The sequence below is a fragment of the Rousettus aegyptiacus genome, unplaced genomic scaffold, assembly GCF_014176215.1.
Source record: "Rousettus aegyptiacus isolate mRouAeg1 unplaced genomic scaffold, mRouAeg1.p scaffold_m13_p_4, whole genome shotgun sequence".
Lineage (NCBI taxonomy): Eukaryota > Metazoa > Chordata > Mammalia > Chiroptera > Pteropodidae > Rousettus > Rousettus aegyptiacus.
The window spans coordinates 59,995,564-60,014,552 of record NW_023416307.1 but is presented as its reverse complement, the minus strand read 5'-3'; the positions used below and the strand labels follow the sequence as shown (position 1 = coordinate 60,014,552).

General features: G+C 41.0%; 2 protein-coding genes across 3 annotated transcripts in view; both read left to right on the top strand.

Annotated features, from left to right (window-relative positions):
• The first annotated feature begins 4,802 nt into the window (after positions 1 to 4,802).
• The window catches only part of TIGIT (T cell immunoreceptor with Ig and ITIM domains), a 29,720-nt gene continuing 15,533 nt past the window's right edge, over positions 4,803 to 18,989 (top strand). Inside the window, exon 1 of one of the 2 annotated variants that reach the window (XM_036218899.1) lies at positions 4,803 to 4,996. The gene's annotated coding sequence lies outside the window, so the exon portion shown is untranslated. Of the gene's footprint in view, positions 5,009 to 18,989 lie in introns of both variants that reach the window. The other variant, XM_016150652.2, reaches the window with a different exon arrangement.
• LOC118601719 (endogenous retrovirus group K member 113 Gag polyprotein) lies at positions 5,507 to 17,648 on the top strand. The gene is given in 4 exon segments (XM_036219654.1): positions 5,507 to 5,963; positions 6,008 to 6,165; positions 6,168 to 6,214; positions 6,216 to 17,648. Coding segments are annotated over 4 exon segments (1,518 nt in total). The 3' UTR covers positions 7,072 to 17,648.

Below are 18,989 nucleotides of genomic sequence, written 5' to 3'. Positions count from 1 at the left end.
TGAAAGAAAAATGATAACACTCAACATGTGCTCACTTCCTAAGCACTGTTATCACCGTCGAGGATAGCCAGACCACACTTGACATTGTCACTCTGAAGACTCAGACAATCATAAATCAGCTTGGACTGCCTGGTAGCCAGCAGCATCCAAATATACAGATCTGCAGACGTCAAATTAACAGCCCTCTTCCTAAACCTTGCAGAAGCTCTTTTGTGTGCAGGAGCAAGGAAAGTGTGATTCCTACTCACAAACCCAGATAGTAAAAGGCAGTCACTGGGAGAAGACACAGCCTCAGTCCCATAGTCCCACAGAGGTGATGGTGAAACTTAATTAATCATTCATTAGTACTATGCCTTAATCTAGAAAAGAAATAAGGTGACTTGTTATGAATTTAAGAGATGACTCATGATGAGAAAGAATAAGATAAAGAGATTTTAAAATTAAGTTTGTTATTAATGATTTATTAATCCCCAGTGGTTTGCTAAGCTATGCAGTGGTGCATTAGGGAATGTGAATATGCATAAGACACTATCCCTACATTCAAAAGGTCTACAATGTGGTGAGGAGGCGTATGCATAGGCGGAGATGAAGTCTAGAAGTTGCTGTTAAAATCGTTCCATGCCCTTTGAAGTTATAAAGGAGATCTTCAGAGACATGGGATACTTAGAATACTTAATTTATGTAGTGATTCCATTCATTTTAAGTCATTTAGAAAATTTGATTCTTAAAATAGCCCTTTGAGGTTAATGAGCAGGTGGCGTAACTCACAATTTAGAGATGAAGAAACTTAATTTAGACAACTCCTAGTGCACGAGCTTACAAGACTTAGAAGTGGCAGGATCTGTATAAGAACTCAGAGCTCCCTAGTTTGCCCCATGGAAGGAGCTTGCTGGTAACACTCAAGGAAATACCACTGGGCCAGAAGAGACCATGCCCCAAGGGATGGAAAAGGGGAGCAAAGCAAGGAGGAGCAAAAAGATAAATTTTCTCTTCTTGCTTAATTTTTTCAGGTCTCCTCTGTAGAAATGAATGGGTGCTAATTAATTTAATTATTCAAATCGCACTCCCTAGAGCCCAAACTATTGGTGTAGGCTTCCTGCCCCTGAAACATCATCTCCTAGTTATTTCTTGGAATTCCCATGGCGTTCACATGGGTTCTTTATGCCAGTGAAAACAGCATCACACACGATACTGTGGAACCCCTTCTCTACGGAAAAGGGGAAGAAAAACCCCCTTTCTTAGTGATAAAATCAGTTACAAGGAGGTCTTGAAGTAGGGAGAGGAATAGATCTTTCAGTTTTTATTTAAAGCCCTGTCTCTCACCAGGACCCAGAATCCAGATTGTCTCTAGAGGCTGAGAGATAGGATGAACCCAGCTGACATGTGTCATTCTGACAGGAGCAGAGATTCTGAGAAGCAAGGCTCTATTTCTCAGTCAGACTGTCAGTGTGCTCTGTCTTCTGTTAGGGACACTTCCTTCTTGGGCTTTTCAGTCTCTCCAGCAAATAGGTTTCTGGCAGGCCTGTGCCATGTAGTGCAGACATGCCCAAATTCTAATTTTTACTATAAAAAAAAAGGGGCTAAGATGAGAGAAGAGCAAGTGGCATGCGAGATACGAAATGGTAGCTCTCTGGTACAGGAGTGAGAGGTCTGAGCCCAATAAAACAACTCAGAAAGGAAAACAAAAGAGATCATGATGAAGAGGTGGGGGCGGGATGGAGACTGTGGGAAGTCAGGACTTCCTATGATCAGACACAGCAGCCAAGTTAGTGAAGAAGGATCCATAGATCCTAGTGTTTGAACCACTAGGAAAGAACCTGAAAGATTAATGAGGTCAAATGGCAGATCAAGGCCTGAAAGGGACCATTTGGTTCTTATAAACCTGAGCTGCCTCTCCCAGTCTTCAAGAAACAGAGAGGAACCCAGAGAGCTGAGAGTAACTGTAGCGTTTATCTAGCTCTTTTCATTGGGGTCAAGATGAAAGTTTGTGGATAATATGGCTGAACTGTAAACAACTGTGGCAGTTTACAAAATGGCTGGAAATTCTTTGAGATACCTTCCATTGAGAGACGGGGGTCCGTATTCTCTCTCCTTGAATATGAGCAGATTTGTGACTGCTTCGATCAGTATATCATGATGGAGGTGATGACATGTGACTTTCGAGGCTAGGTGTTAAAAGGTCATGCCCAGCTCTCTTGGGAGCACCAGCCACCATGTAAAATATCTAATTACCCCAAGACAGCCTGGATGGAGAGGACATGGGAAGACTTTCCAGTCAACAGGCACAGCTGAGCTCAGTTGTCCAGACATCCTCACCGAAGGACCAGACATATGATTGAAGCCATTTTGGACCCTCTAGACCAGCCCATCAGCCACTGAGTCCCACTGAGTTATGTCAGCGAATGCACAAGGAGGAAAAAACTCACTGTTATAGCTTGACTTATGTACCCTAAAAATTCATATGTTGAAATTGTAACTCCTCCTGCATACCACAGAGTGTGACCTGGTGAGAGATAGGGCCTTTAAAGAGGTGATTAAGGTAAAAATGAGGTTGTATGGGTAGGCTCTAATTCAGTATGACTGTTGTCCTTACACAAAGAGGAGATTAAGGCATAGACACACACAGAGGGAAGGCCATGTGAACACATATGGAGAAGATATACAGGCCAAGGAGAGAAGTCTGTTAGGAAGTTTTCCACAGGCAAGGTACTGATCTAGTAGGCTGTGTTTTAATGGTTCATGAATCAGGCAGCATCTAATCTGGCAGATAGAAAGGGACTCCAAAGCGTTGTACAAAACAAGAGGGATTTTAAAGACGAGTGAACAGGAAAAAAAGTTACACTGGGCATTTGCTGATTGGTTAAAGCAAGGTTACTTCCCTTATGTGGAGAAAAGGGAGGTTTTGGAGCCGGGTTGGGGAACTTGGGCTGAGCAGGCAAGCACTGCTTGGTTGACCTGGACCTTCCCTTCCTAGCAGAGCATAGACACTTAATTTTCGTTTACCCATGTGGGGCTTAGGATGAGCGGCTTCATCTTGGGCCAAATCTGGTCACTTTAACAGGCCTCAGAAGAAATCAACCCTCCCTGCCAAAACCTTGATCTTAGACTTCTAGCCTCTGGAACTGTGAGACAATAGATTTTGGTTGTTTAAAACACCCGGTCTGTGGTCCTTTGTTATGGCAGCCCTAACAAACTAATACACTCACCAAGCAAGAATTTGCCACCCACAAAAATTGTGAAAGATAAATAAATGGTTGCTATTTTAAGTCATTAAGTTTTGGGGTAGTTTATTCCACAACAATGAGAATAGGAACAATCTTGGACTTCTAAAGTTCCTTTTTCTCTAGGGATATCTTATTTTCTATCTGCGTTGTTAGTCTAGGGTGGACGGTATTGGGAAAATTCAAAAAACTGATACCACTGGAGAGAGGATAAGGTGAAAAGCCAGATCTCAGCCTTAGGGCTGCTATGGCACTTGAGAACCAGGAACTTTTACAAAGAGCTTTAAAAATATTTTCTCATTAGTCTGTGAAAATTAGATAAAACTGTGTATACAATGCAGCTTTCTATAGCTATTTAATGGCTATATCACTTGGTCAGGTAGGATTCCTTGGGAGAGAGAATTACAGTATCAGATTGCAGGCCAAGGGCCCCGTCTGACCTAGATTCTGATTTTTTAGAAGAGTGATTATAGCTCTGGAGGCAGGGGTTAGGTCTCATGGCCTCCACCAGGAAGCACTTTTCTTAGCCATGGAGGATATTACATTACAGCTAATTACAGACTGTCTGCTAAGATGTTCTAATTACCTCATTTACATTAGTGTCGCTTTCCTAAGGAGCCTGTAAACTTTCAGAAAGCATCTTGAGGACAGGGGCACACTTCTTTGACAGTCACCCAGAAGACATTAGATAATAGAGGTCAGCGGGAGAATGTAAGTCACTGTAAGCATGAACTCTGGGGTCAACCTGATGGGGTTTAAATGCAAATTTTACTTCTTATTAGCTACATGGCCTTGGGCAGGTTGTCTAACCTCTCCAAACCTGTTTCTTCATCTTCAAAATGTCAATATTCATTGTATTTGTCTTATAAAGAAGTTGGCACCTAGTAAATACCCCATTCGCATTAGTAATATTAACATTAATAAGCACTTTTTACTTTTATTTAGCTCTAAAATTTCATGAGCTTCTACCTACTTGCCACTGTCAGGTTTGGGGTTTGCATGTGGGGAGAGGAGCGGGGAGGCAGGAGCTACTAAAGTTAAGGAGTGTGGGTTTTGGAGAAATGTAAATCCCAGCACCCCTTTGTATAGGCTGGTTAATTGGCAGAAGCCTACATCTTTGACATAGGGCCAGGTGGTAGGGAATTCCAAGGCACAACTGTCACTGCTTTTTCTCCCTACTCTTGCCTGCAAGTGGACAAATCTCAGGTGACCATCTGGCTCCCATATCGAACCTGGAGGCCCTCGCCGAAGCCAGAAGGACTTAAGATCTACCTCACCCCAGCAGGGCTATGAGAAATTAAAAGAGAGCAAGTTAATTAGAAAATGTTTAATTAGGAAACTGTCGGGAGCCATTTTGAGGAAGGATTAAACTGCCAGTAAAGCTGGGAGTTTTGCAGAGTTGGCAAGCTGTGCAGTCTGCTGACTCAGGAAGCAGTACACCTGACTTGGGGGAGAGAAACTGAATGTTCTTTGACCATGGGAAAGAGGGTGTTAAGATAGCTACAAAGTTTCAGAGATTGTTACTTAGAGGTTTTTTGCTTCTTATGCACTCAGCAGGGTATAAATATGCTGTGCAAAATAAACTCGGGGCTGCTGCAGTATTGACTGTGAGCCCTCCAGAATCTATCTCTTGTCTCTGTCTTTTTCTTAATCCTCACTCCCACCTCAGGTGCTGTTCAACCTAGGCCAGCTGGCTCTGGCAGGTGACGCCCGAACAGGGACCTGAGTACTGGGGACACAGTGAAGGACACCGTGTGAAGTGAGCGCTCGGAAAAGTAAGGGTCGTGGTGAGTAATTATTGGGAGTTTGTAAATACAAAGAAATAACAGGAAAGTCGACTTAATAAAAGAAAAACGGGTAATGGAAACAGCCGCTTGCTTTTTGTACACATGCTTAAAAATATGCTCCATGCTCGCGGAGCCAAAGGAGGACATCAACAATTGTGTAAGTTCTTAGAATTCACAGAGAAAGTCTGTCCTTCGTTCCCTGAGGAGGGAACAATGAATCTGGAGACATGGAAGAAAGCAGGAGAAAGGCTTCGGGACTATTATGATGTTCACAGGCCAGGCAGGGTTCCCGTGGACACTTTCAGTTTATGGACTTTTATTAGGTATATTTTAGATCCTGGGCATGAGAGAGATAAGATTAGAAGGTAGCTCTCGAAGTCTACTACATTAGAAAAGAAAGAGCCAGATCGACCAGGGGACGCCCCAGCGGTCAGGGAAGAAAGTGAATCTAAACTCTCTGCACTGCCCGCTGAGCCCGTATAAGCAGAGCTTTTTAAGATGTTGTTTTCTGGGCATGGGGAGGAGTTTTTAGATCCAGGGGATACAGAACAGTTGGAAGAGGAGGCTGCCCAATATCATGAGGAGGACGATCCTCTGCTTATTGCTTTAACAAAATCTGATGCTCCTAAAAAAGATGATGCGCTTACAGAGGACATACAGCGTTTACAAAATGCTGTGTCTTCTTTAGCTATTCAGATGCAGCAGTGGCAGCCTCCTCAGAAGCCCCTGGAACCTTCGGAATGGGTTTCGAAGTTTAACCTGAGAAGGACTCCTAGTGTTATAGCGGGATTAGATCCTCCGCCTTCTCCGCCTCCTCCCTTTGAGGGGTCTCAACCAGTTATAGCCGTGGTGCAGAGACCCTCAGGGTTACAGCCCCTGTCTTTGACCCAATCACTTCTATACCCCTTGCAGGCTACGATCCAGCAGACTATTGAAAGAGGAGAGGATACTCAGAGCTTCCATTTGGCTTGCCCAGTATTTGAGGAAGGTGATGCTCAGGGCCAACAAGGGCGAGTCCATCGGCCCAGTTAAAAGAATTAAAACTTGCTTGTGCACAATACAGCCCTACAGCTCCTTTCACACAGGCTATGCTGGAGTCATTAATTGCTGATTTTATTCCGCCTGGGGATTGGAAGCAATTAGCAAGAGCATGCTTATAGGGGGAGGGGGCTTCCTATTGTGGAAATCAGAATTTGTTGAGCCATGTGAGAAAACTGGAACTCAATAGGGCTCAAAATTTAGCAGTCACATTTGAAATGTTAGCAGGAGAAGGGCAGTATCAGGAGACTTTACAGCAGTTGGAATTTGACCCGGGGGTATATGCACAGGTTAATGCTGCTGCTAAGAGGGCTTGGTATAAACTACCTTCTACCGGAAGGCAGATTGCAGATTTATCCAAAATCAGGCAAGGATCTGAGGGGCCATTCCAAGATTTTGTGGATAGATTACTGCAGACAGCAAGCAGATTAGGGGACGCTGATGCAGGGTTGTTGTTAGTCAAGCAGCTAGCCTATGAAAATGCTAATTCTGCTTGTCAGGCTGCTTTGAGATCTTTTAGAAAGAAGGGCAATCTTTCGGATTATGTCAGATTGTGTTCGGACATAGGGCCTGCATATACACAGGGCCTTGCTATGGCAGCTGCATTACAAGAAAAAACTGTAAAAGAAGTGCTGTTTCAACAGAGAAAGCCTATGAAAGGTAGAGCTTCAGGACCTTCAGGGAGTTGTTACAGGTGTGGTCGTTCTGGACATCAAGTCAAGCAATGTCCAAATAGACAGAAATCTGCGCCTCAGGGCCCTTCCAAGGGAGGCCAGCAGCCAGGTCTGTGCCCCAAATGTAAGCAAGGAAATTATTGGGCCAATGAATGCAAATCTAAAAGAGATGTCATGGGGAATCCTCTCATGCAGGGAAACGGGAGGAGGGGCCTGCCTCAGGCCCCGCACCAATGTTATGGGGCACTACAGACTTTCATCCCTCAGCAAAGAAATCCATTCAGGACCTCTTTAGAGCAACCCCAGGCAGTGCAGGACTGGACCTCCGTTCCTCCGCCTACACAGTATTGACACCTGAAATAGGGATGCAGGCCCTCCCAACCGGGGTCTATGGACCTATACAGCCAGGTGCGGTAGGGCTACTCCTGGGAAGAGGTAGTGCCACTATGAGAGGAATTTTAGTGGAGCCAGTAGTTATTGACAGTGATTATACCGGAGAAATTAAGATCATGACTCATCCCCCTACAGGAATTTCTGTTATACAATCATGACAATGTATAGCTCAATTGTTGTTACTCCCTCAGATTCAAACTAAAAATGCTGCAAAAGAAGGAAAAAGCGGAGATGCAGGATTTGGTTCATTGGATGCTTATGGGTACAAGCTATAGGAGCTCAGCGACCCGAGTTTACCCTAACCATTAATGGGAAAAACTTTCAGGGTCTGCTGGATACGGGAGCTGATGTTTCAGTTCTCGCTGCAGAGCAGTGGCCTGTGGCTTGGACTAAACAACCAACGATGACACAATTACAAGGAATAGGCCAGAGTCAGAGCCCAGAACAAAGCAGTGATGTTTTGTCTTGGAAAGATGCAGAAGGACATCAAGGCACATTTCAGCCATACATCGTGCCAGGTCTGCCAGTCAACTTTTGGGGGAGGGATGCAATGAGAGAGATGGGAGTATACTTATACAGTCCCAGTGAGCCTGTCACCCAGCAAATATTTGACCAGGGGCTCTTGCCTAATCAGGGCTTGGGGGCAGATGGCCCAGGAATACAGGAGCCCTTAATGCCAGTCCAGCGGCCTCCAAGAGCAGGTCTGGGGTATTTTTAAAGGAGGTCACTGACCAGCTTGTACTCCATGCAGATCCAATCACTTGGATAAGTGAGGATCCTGTGTGGGTGGATCAGTGGCCTCTCACCGAAGACAAAATTAAAGCTGCTGAGCAGTTAGTACAGGAACAGCTCGACAGCGGGCATACAGCTCCTTCTAATTCTCCTTGGAATTCTCCCATCTTTGTAATCAGAAAAAAAATCTGGTAAATGGAGGTTATTACAAGATCTGAGAAAAGTTAATGAGACTATGGAACTAATGGGAGCTCTGCAGCCAGGATTGCCTACACCATCTGCAATACCTCGGGACACTTATAAAATTATCATAGATTTAAAAGATTGTTTTTATACTATTCCACTCACTCCTGAGGACTATAAAGGATTTGCCTTCAGCGTGCCATCAACAAATTTTAGGGAGCCAATGAAAAGATATCATTGGAAGGTATTACCTCGGGGTATGGCCAATAGTCCCACATTATGCCAGAAATCTGTGGCTCAGGCAGTATCAAAAACTAGACAAGTTTTCCCTCAGGTTTACGTAATTCACTACATGGATGATATTCTCTTGGCCCAGAAACAAGAAGGAATTTTACTAGCAGCTTATGCACACTTGCAGCAAGCTTTGAGAGATCAGCGATTGGTAGGTAATTGCACCTGAAAAGGTGCAAACTGAGCCACCTTATTCTTATTTGGGCCACAAATTTTACCCCAAAGCCATTATGCCTCAAAAGATCCAAATTAGAAAAGACAGTCTAACTACTTGTTGCAGTGGTTTGTTACATGTGGATTGTGAGTTTATTTGCCCTTGTGTGAACTAGATTTGAAGTATATTACATGTGCGTAAAATGTCTCCACTAATGTTAAACCTTAGAAATGTAACCAACTTGTTTTGCTGAACTGAAATTGTTTACCCCAAGAGTGAAATTGTTTTGACCAAGAGTAATAACTAGACACCCGTGCACCTGGCTGATAAGACACTGAAGACGTCACCGCTACACATAAAATCTCCAGGACTCTCTGCCTGAATCAGAGCACTCTCTCTGTCTCACAAGAGCATGCTTCTCCATCCCTTGATTTACTTCTTGGCCTAAGACTCTGCCCATCCAAACGAGAGGCCTCTTTGCCGATCGATGGTTGATCGACCGGCAATTGACCCAGCATTGATACGGCGCCGTTCCTGGTCATCGTGTGTCTGTCTCAGCCAGCATCGCCGGGTGGTCTGCTAGGACTGAAAGCCATCAGGATCTGGTATGAGTAAATCCTAGCATGCTTGCAATCTTATTCATTTGCGTGTCTGCATTTTTACTTGTTGTTGTCTCTCTGGGCTCTTCATATTTAAGTATATTAAGCAAAGTGCTGTTGCGGGTTCAAACTGGCTCAAGGGCCTTAAGGAACAAACGAAGCCACCTGTGCATAAGTCCAAAAAAGAGCTTGACTTGGACAATTGGCATTGTCGGCAGGATAGTTTGGAAAACTATCTTTGCATTTGTCATTGGAATTCTAAGATCAAGGGACGTAAACCAAATTCTAAATTTCAGCCGAGCACAGCGGCAAAAAGGGTTGGGAAAGGAGAAGTTATATCCTCTAAAGCTGATAAGAGGACCCCTACCTCCGCTGTTGAGAAACAGCTGAGGTACAAAAAGCAAACTAACACCGGAGGTTTTTCTGAATTCTCTGAGAGGTAGGGAGCTGAGATTCATGCCATAGTCACTAGAGCCGAGGGACTCGGCAAACTGTGTGACAGAGATAGAGATTATCTGACCTACTTGTCCACTTCAGGGCATAAATTGTCCACCCAAGGGACTACGCCAGTTTACTAAGAGCTTAAGCCGTTCCCTCAGAGGAACGCCCTGCCTGGCTGAATCCCAAAGGCAACGGCCGTGGGTCGTAAACAGCTACGCCGCCTCTTGAGGTGCGTGTTTGTGGATTATACCAACCGACTGCTCACGTAATGGCAAAGTCCCCTGTCGTTCGGTGGTCTCTTATTCGAACATGACTGTGTTATCTCCTGACTGCAACAGCCTGAAGGCGGTAGCGACCAGTTGTACCGAGGGATCCGAGTTGGTGGATTGTACCAACCGATTGTCTACGCGAAGGTGGTTAGTCTCTCTTTCTCCTTCCAACAGGCAACGACCAATGCTTCCCTTTTTCATAATCAGAACTTCTCCAAAATTTTTACGGGAATAAGAAATAGATATATTTGTTTATACACTGGATGGCAGAGCACTGCGAGAAATTACTAAGAAGGATCCTTCGCTTTTCTTATTCCGTTCTTACTAAATCTTTCTTTTCTATCCGAACTCTTGTGAGACATCAGTAAGACCTAGTCCTAAAACTCTATATCCATTTGGACATGGGGGACCAAAAATTAAATTTAACAAAAATGTTTCAAAAATTGAGATCTTGGTGGAGGAAGCACGTAAACAAAAATGACTCTCTTCATAATATACCAGCAGAAGGTAAATGGCGCATCCTAGAAGACGCTTTAAATAAAAAATATGAAGTTCAAACTGCTCCGCACCTCCCAGAAACTGTTAATAATAACCCTGCTACTTTAATACTAGTAATAGAAAGATCATCTCAAAAGGAAATAGTTCCCATACTACTTCAGACTATACATAATTTACAAGAAGATACAGATAAAGGAAAAAACTTAGCCAGGAAAGTAGTGCAGAAATATTTAGCACACCAGCCATTGTTACTAAAAAATTAATCAAGAAGGAAGATGGCTCAAATGTAGAGGAAATGGGAGAATTTACTTCTTATAACAGGAAAGAACATATAGAACTCAGAGGAATGTTAATAAAAGGAGAAAAATCAGATATTGAATGGTTAGTATCAATATATGAGAAGGGAGGCCACACAACTATGTTAAGTGGTGACGAGATTGCTCAAGTAGCAGATGCTATTGAGCTGCCTAAATTAAGAGGTGCTTTAAAAACAGAAATAGAAAATAATACACAGAGATTGGCTACCTTGTGGTCATGGATAACAGATGCTTGGGTGAAGGCCTTTCCCTCAATTGACTTCACATCATCCCAATTTTCTAAGGAATGGCATACCCTTGCACAATTACAAAAACAGCTAAGAAAACTAACAATACTTAATGGACTCTATCACCCAGAGTGTGATAGCCCATGGGAATGTAGAAACATAGAAGGAATAGTTAGGACATTAATAAAAAATGCCCCAGATAGCTATAAAATACAAATGCAGAATTTGATTGTAGGAGCAAATACCCCAGAAGAAATGAAACAAAAAATTACTTTACATGAGGACTTGATTTCAGACAAAAAGTTCTCATTTAATACTAACAAGAAATCAGAACTAATACATTCTCTTTCCAGACTAATATAAGAGGACAGCAAAATATGAATTTTAAAAGAGCTAACAATACTAATAATAGACCTCAGTATATTAAACAACAATCAGGATATTGGAAGTCAAATAATCCGTTCTTTAAAAATAGAAATTCTAGAAATAAGTCCCCATCATACAGACCATCAGACTATAGACGGAGAGAGTGCTCTGATTCAGGCAGAGAGTCCTGGAGATTTTATGTGTAGCGGTGACGTCTTCAGTGTCTTATCAGCCAGGTGCACGGGTGTTTAGTTATCACTCTTGGTCAAAACAATTTCACTCTTGGGGTAAACAATTTCAGTTCGGCAAAACAAGTTGGTTACATTTCTAAGGTTTAACACTAGTGGAGCCATTTTACGCACATGTAATATACTTCAAATCGAGTTCACACGAGGGCAAATAAACTCACAACTCACATGTAACAAACCACTGCAACACTACTTTAAATGATTTTCAACAACTATTAGGGGACATTAACTGGCTAAGGCCACACTTAAAAATAGCTACTTCAGAGTTAAAACCTTTGTTTAACATCCTTAGAGGAGAGTTAACTGAGGAAGGATTAGCCTTACAAAAGGTGGAACAAGCCATAGAGCAACAACGGGTGCAGTATGTGGACTACACACAGGGGTGGGCTGCTTATGTTCTAGCAACCGCACATACGCCCACCACAGTCTTGTGGCAGGGTGGTCCACTACTCTGGTTGCACCTGCCTGTTTCACCAGCAAGAGTGTTAACCCCTCATTAGGAGTCTGTTGCCTGCTTGGTTCAAATGGCTCGAGAGGAGTCTTGGAAGTATTTTGGAGCTGAGAACTCCTTGATTGGTGTCCCTTTCACAAAACAACAGATGGATTGGTTTTTTCAAAATGTGAATACATGGGCTATTGCCTTTGCCTATTACCCAGGGGTTATAGACAATCATCTCCCCAGGAACAAATTGTTGCAATTTGTCAATAATCATGCTCTGGTATTTCCCAAAATTGTGAGGCAGAATCCTATAAAAGATGCTCAAGTAGTTTTTACTGATGAGTCCTCTAATGGCACTGCAGCATATATAATTCAAGGTCAGTCACAAGTTCTCTACATGCCTCCTGCCTCAGCTCAAATTATAGAGCTCAGAGCCATAGCTGCAGTGTTTAAGAACATGGCTCACTGTCCTTTCAACCTATATACAGTCATTACATTGCTAAAGCTTTGCAGGTGTTAGAAACAGTGGCGTATATTGATACTGCTAACAGTCAAGTACAAGAACTCTTTTCTCAAGTGCAAAGGTGTCTGCATGCATGTACACATCCATGCTATGTAGGATATATTTGAGCCCATTCTGGACTCCCAGGACCCCTAGAAGAAGGCAATGCTCTTGCTGACCAGGCTACTCAAGTAGTTGCTTTTACTCAGCTAGAGCTTGCACAGTAATCTCATGCATTTCATCATCAAAATAGTCAAAGTTTAAGGACGCAGTTCCATATTCCCAGGGAAGCTGCTCGGCAGATTGTTCGACAGTGCACAACCTGCCCAGAACATCACTCTGTGCCTTACTATGGGGTTAATCCCAGAGGTTTGGTACCTAACCAACTATGGAAAATGGATGTTGCACACATCCCAGAATTTGGAAAACTAAAGTATGTGCATGTAATAGTTGACACCTACTCAGGGTTTATTATAGCTACTGCTCAAACTGGAGAAGCTACTAAACATGTTATCTCTCACTGCCTCCGATGGGAAACCAGTTCTCTAGAAGAAAGGGAATTAACCGAAAAAATAGACTTTAGTCGAAAAGCTTTGAGTACAAAAATCCAGTGTCAGAGCTGGCTTGTACTGGCTTGTTCAAGACAATTGTGCACTTCACATTCAGTGACATCATATCGGTAACTTAAAATCACCACAGTGGGAGTATTTACACAACTGATATTGGCAAAGGTTACAAACCTGGCACCCTTTTTTCTCGCTGAGATCTGTTGTTAATTATTTACGATCACACAACTACAAAAATCTTTACTTGTACCTCTAGTCAGAGGGTCCATATGTCTCTGGGTCTAGAAACTTGTACTAGAAGCATGGTTCTTGCAGGATCTTGATTTCTTCAAAGTGGAAGTCTCCAAAGTAATTTGTAAAGGATGAGTTACCGGGGTGCATACAGAAGACCTCACATTTGTTATTTCAGTATTTTTACCTACTTGTTAATATTATCTAGTGTTTTTGTCTTATAATGTATAAAATATATAACTACAGTCATATGCATACATACTTTATATGAGTATAAACATTTGGGTGGTCACCGCTTAAATTCTTTTTAAGTGATGGTGTGTGAAATAAAAAGGAAAAAAATGTGATCATTTTTCCAGAGTAAAAGAAAATAGAATTATTTCTAATAAATTCAGACATGATGATTCAGGAATTGTGTGTGTGTGTGTGTGTGTGTGTGTGTGTGTGTGTTAGTAGGGTGATATTGGAAGTTAGAGGTGAGAATGAAAGGTAGAAAAGGTTGCCTTATTGCTGTTTTAGAGTGGGATATTTTAATATACAAGAAGGGACGTGGACCACTACATTGATCAAGGCAGTAACACAAGCTTCTTGAAGATCTAAATGGAGAGTCCTTGCAGATGGACTTTAGCATCTGCTCAACAACCTGGAGGGCTTCTTACAATGCAGAGAGCCCCCACCCCAGAGAGTCAGATTCAGTGACTCTAGGGTAGGGCCCAGGAAATTTGCATTTTTTCCAAGTTTTTAAGCAATGCGATGCTGCTGGGCCAGGCCCACACTTTGAAAACCAGTGATTTAAAGAGTTTGAAGATAAAAGGAATATTGCTGATGACAATCCATTAGACTCAAGAGGCAGAATTGGAGAGTTTGGAGTCGGGGAGGCAAGAAGGGTAGGAAACTGAGTCCGAGTAGAGAGGCAAAGAAAGAAAAATCCAGGTGACCGGCATTTATCTTGGAGGCCTAGACTTCTGATAGTATCGAACATAAGAGGAAGAGAAGCCATGCTGGGCTTAGTCCTGCACAAAACCTTCTAATTAGCAGTGGTCTTTACTGCAGACCATAAAATTGAAGTAGGAGGTGGTCTGGCTTGGTGGAAGGGAAACAGGCAAGATCTTCTCGAAAACCAGATAGAGCTGCACCTCAATTTCAACGCTTCTTTTTCCTCCTGGCAAAATTCTATGCGTTCTTGGTTATTTAGACTTCAGGTCATGTCTTACCTCTCTTTTGAAGTCTTTATTCACTCTGTCAGGGTAGCTTCCACTCCGTAAGGCAAAGAAAACCTGTCTGTGTTGAGCCAGAATGACTGTGGGGCACAGTCTGACTCTTCCACTTGCCCCACAGGAGGCACAGTGTCCCGAGCTGTTTTTAGAAGAGCGCTGAGCATTTGTGTTGACCACTTGAGCTGCTTGACCCAGGGAGCATGCTGTGTACATCAACTCCTGTGAGTCAAGGTGGGGACTTGGGGTGCAATAAACTCCTCTTTACTGAGACTTTGTTCATTTTGTCCCCTTGAGCCACAACACCATCCACAATATGTTTTGTTTCTCACACTACATGTTTGTGAACATTCAGTCTAAGTAGGCCTGAGTTTCCCATCCTATTTTTTGAGGTGCAGCAGCACGTGAATGGAGATGCAGGCTGACACTGTCCCCACGACTCTGTCCAGGCATTGGCTGCATGCCAAAGGTTGTTACTGCTTCCACATTGACCTTAATATTTCAGGTGCATCTCCTTGCTCTGAGATTAGACATCCTCGCTTCACTCACACAGCGACCTCTTTCACCTTTTACCTGATACAAATGGCTATCTTTTAAATTTACCTGTTGCTCATCTGTAAAATAATTTGCACTTATAGCTTATATTATATTTTACATGATTTTTGTTTGGGTGTAAAACATCCTAATTAGATTGTAAACTCTTTAAGTAAATTTTTTTCTTAATATCAACCATAATGCCTTGCATTGCAGTTTTGCAAAGTAAGGGCTCAATATTTGTTGATTGATTGATATGGAGAAATGTGTTAGGGTTGTTAGATTTGTTATGACAGAGAATCAAGCAGCCTTAGCTCAGACTAGGAACTGTCTATCCAATATGAGGAATTTGGCTAGGTACTGAAAAGCTCTTTTATTCATTATGACATTTTAAATTAATTATATATTTCCAACTGTATTCTTCAGTCGTGCGCCTAATTATTATTACGCTAAACAGTATTTATATATAAATGTTTAGTAGTTCATGTAAACCACTGAAATTAGCAATGTTTTATAGCTAAACCAAATTCATTTTTAATCGTTCCCTTCTAGCAGCCTTGCTATTGGGAATTCCTCTGATGCAATGTGCATTTTCATTCGAATGACCCTATATCATGTTCGGATGTGGTAAAAGATGCAACAGACAAGGGTCTCCTTTAAAGAGTCTCCCCTCTGGGTTCTTTGGCCTCCTGCTCTCCCATCTTGCCTGTGCGCCCTGCCTGCTGTCCTCCTTATCCTAGATGCACTCGAATGTTTCTTTTCTTTTAATTTTGACTTTTTACTATGAATTTTGAGTTTACAGAGAAGTAGAAAGATAATTAATACCCATCACCTAAATTTACCAATCAACATTTTGCCACCTTTAGTTCATTATTTTTTAAGGATTTAAAAATTACAGACATTATGACATTTTACACTTCAAAACTTGAGTAAAAATCGCTAAAAAATTTCCTATGTAACCATGGTATCAGTATTATACTGTATTAGTTTACTAGGACTTCTATAACGAAATACCACAGGCTGGAGGTCTTAAACAACAGAAATTTATTGTCTCACGGTTCCAGAGGCTAGAAGTCTGAGATCAAGGTGTCAGCAGGGTTGGTTTCTTCCAAGGCTTCCCTCTCTCCTTGGCTTGCAGATGACTGGCTACCTTTTCACTGTCTCCTCACTTGTTGTTCCTCTCTTCATATGTCAATCTCTTCATGACCAAATTTCCATTTTTATAAGGACAACATTCATATTGGATTAGGGCTCACCCTAACAACCTCATTTTAACTTAATCACCTTTTTAGAGACCTTATCTCCAAATACAATTACATTCTAAAGTAGCACGAATTAGGACTTCAACATATGAATTTGGGGAAGCAGGATACACCATTCAGGTCATAGCACACACTTAATAAAACTAACAGTAGCTAATTAATATAATTAATGTCCAATCCGCCTTTGATTTCTTACACCTATCCCCAAAATGTCTTTGTTCAAACCAAGGGTCAATCGAGGACTTGAACTGCATTTGGCTGTTTTATCCCCTAAATTTATTTTAATCTAAGCTAGTCTTCCTCCTCTTTTTTTCCCATGATTTTGTCTTGCTGAAGCTACTATCTCACATTTTGCATTTTTTTCCCCCTGCTTTTTAGCAGAGTAATTTAACTTGTTTACCTGTGTGCTGTGTTGGGTTTCCTATAAATTAAAAGTTAGGCCTAAAGGCCTGATTAGATTCAGATTAAATACTTCAAGCATTTTAGGCAAGATTTCATAGGTAATACTGTACACTTCATGTTGGGTCCCATTAGACTGCATATGTATGTCTGGTTGTTCAAATGTAAGTGATGTTTAGATTCAGCCACTGGGATAAAGTAGGGACAGCTTGATCCCTCCCATGAACAGTGACGTTTCCCCCCTGTGACCGGCAAACTTCCTGTGGAGGCTGCTTTAGCACCTCGGAACATCCACTTTGCCATCGCATTTCAGCTAATTGGTTTCAGTTTCCATTGATGATTCTCAGCTAAATCAACTGTTTCGTTAGAATTTACCAAATTTATTCTATATTTATTAGCAGAATTATTCTGCAAAGAAGAGTCTCTCTCATCAACTGAGGCTATTTAATTATCCTTAAATATAGTTCCAAATGGAAAGACAGGATAAATGCTTTTAATTTTAATTACCAATTTTTGGAACAAGGAGTTAGTGTAATAACTACGTCCAGTACTGACAAATAAGGATTGTTTTGTTTTGTTTTGTTTTGTTTTCTGTTTTTGGAGTGTCACTTATAGATTAACGGCCTTTAATATATTCTTATAGCCATTTTTATTTTTCACACTTTAAATGGCCCAATTCTGGCCCACTTGGGACCCCTGCAAAATGGTCTGGTCTTTTTGATATGATTCCATTAATCTTTGAAAGATCCTTTATTTCCTATGAGAATGAGCTGCTCCATGCTTGCCTTATACATTCTTTGCCCTCAAACCTGGAATCAGTCATTTCTCTCAGAAGCTGTTTCCTTAAATGCAGAATGGCTTTAGAAATCATAATCTGGTTCCTGGGATACGTGCTACTGAAATATTGTTGATTTTTAGCTCTTTCAATGGGCTGCGCTAGACAATATGTATATTGACTTAAATCATGGCTTTGTATTGATAGTTCAAATTCAAATTTAATGTTACGGGGTTTTACTTAATTATTTGAATTTATACTTTCATCTATTTTTTTTCTTATGCATGAAAAGTGGTTTCTAATACTTTAAATATAATTGCTTATTTATTGTATTGGTATTTCAAAATAACAATACAACTGAATGAATAAAATATATTTTATATCCTAAAATATATTCCACCAAGGGAATAAAAGGGCTGTTTTAAACTGAGTTGAAATGATTAATTTCCCTGTGTAATTACATTATACATTTTATATGCAATAGATTAATTTATGTGTCAAATCGTATATGCATTTAAATTGTACATGTATTTTTTGAATATGTAAAACAGTTACGTGTCTTAGAAGTTAACAGTTAAAAGCTATACCCAAGGAAGTTTCCCTTTCATCTCAATCCCTTCCTCCTACCCACTCACCTTTCACCTAATGGTAACCAATTTAAAAAATTAATTTCTAATTAATTCTTGCAGTGTTTCTTATTATAAATATAGGCAAATTTGTACTTGCATGCTTACTCCCTTTTACCCCTTTTCACAAATGTAGCATACTATACACACTTTTTGGCACCTTGCTTTTTTATTTTACAGTATCTCTGGAAATCACTTCATATTAATACTTTCATATGCTTTCATTCTTCTTATGGTTGCCTAGTTCTCTGTCATGTGGAGGTACCATAGTTTATTCAATAAGGGACTGAATATCATAGTTTATTCAACCAGGCACGTATTGATGAAGATTTCAGTTGTTTCACGTTTCTTTTTTTCTTTTTCTTTTTTGCTAGTACATATAATGCCTCAGTGAATAACTCTGTGTGTATGTCATTTCATATTTGTGCAATTATGTCCTTAGAATAGATTTTGAGAAGTGGTATTCCTGGGTCAAAGAGTAACCGCAGCTGCGATCTCAATAGATATTGACAATTTCTCCTCTGAAAGACTTGTACAATTCATACTCCCAACAGCAATATGTGAATGACAGCATTTGTTTCTTTTTAGCTTCACCAGTAGAGTATAATGTTAAAATTTTGATATTTGCCGGTTTGGTAGAGGAGAATTGGTATCACAATGTACTTTTATTGCATATACTCCCACTTTATGACTGGGGTGGAGGAACTTTCTGTACGTCTAAGGAACATTTGTAGGTCCTTTTTTCTATGAACTGTCAATTCATGTATTTTGACCTGTTCAGTGTTCTTGGTCTCTTCTTTCTTGATTTATAGGAACTCTTTATGTTAAGGAGATGAATTATTAGGTTATGAAATAAGTCCCAAATATTTTCTCTAGCTTATCATTTGTCTTATGACTTTCATGGTTGTTTTAAATGTGAAAGCTTTTTTTTTTTTTTTTTAAAATGATGTAGTCAAATTCCTCACTAAATTGTATTTATGATTCTAGATTTTGAGTCATAGTG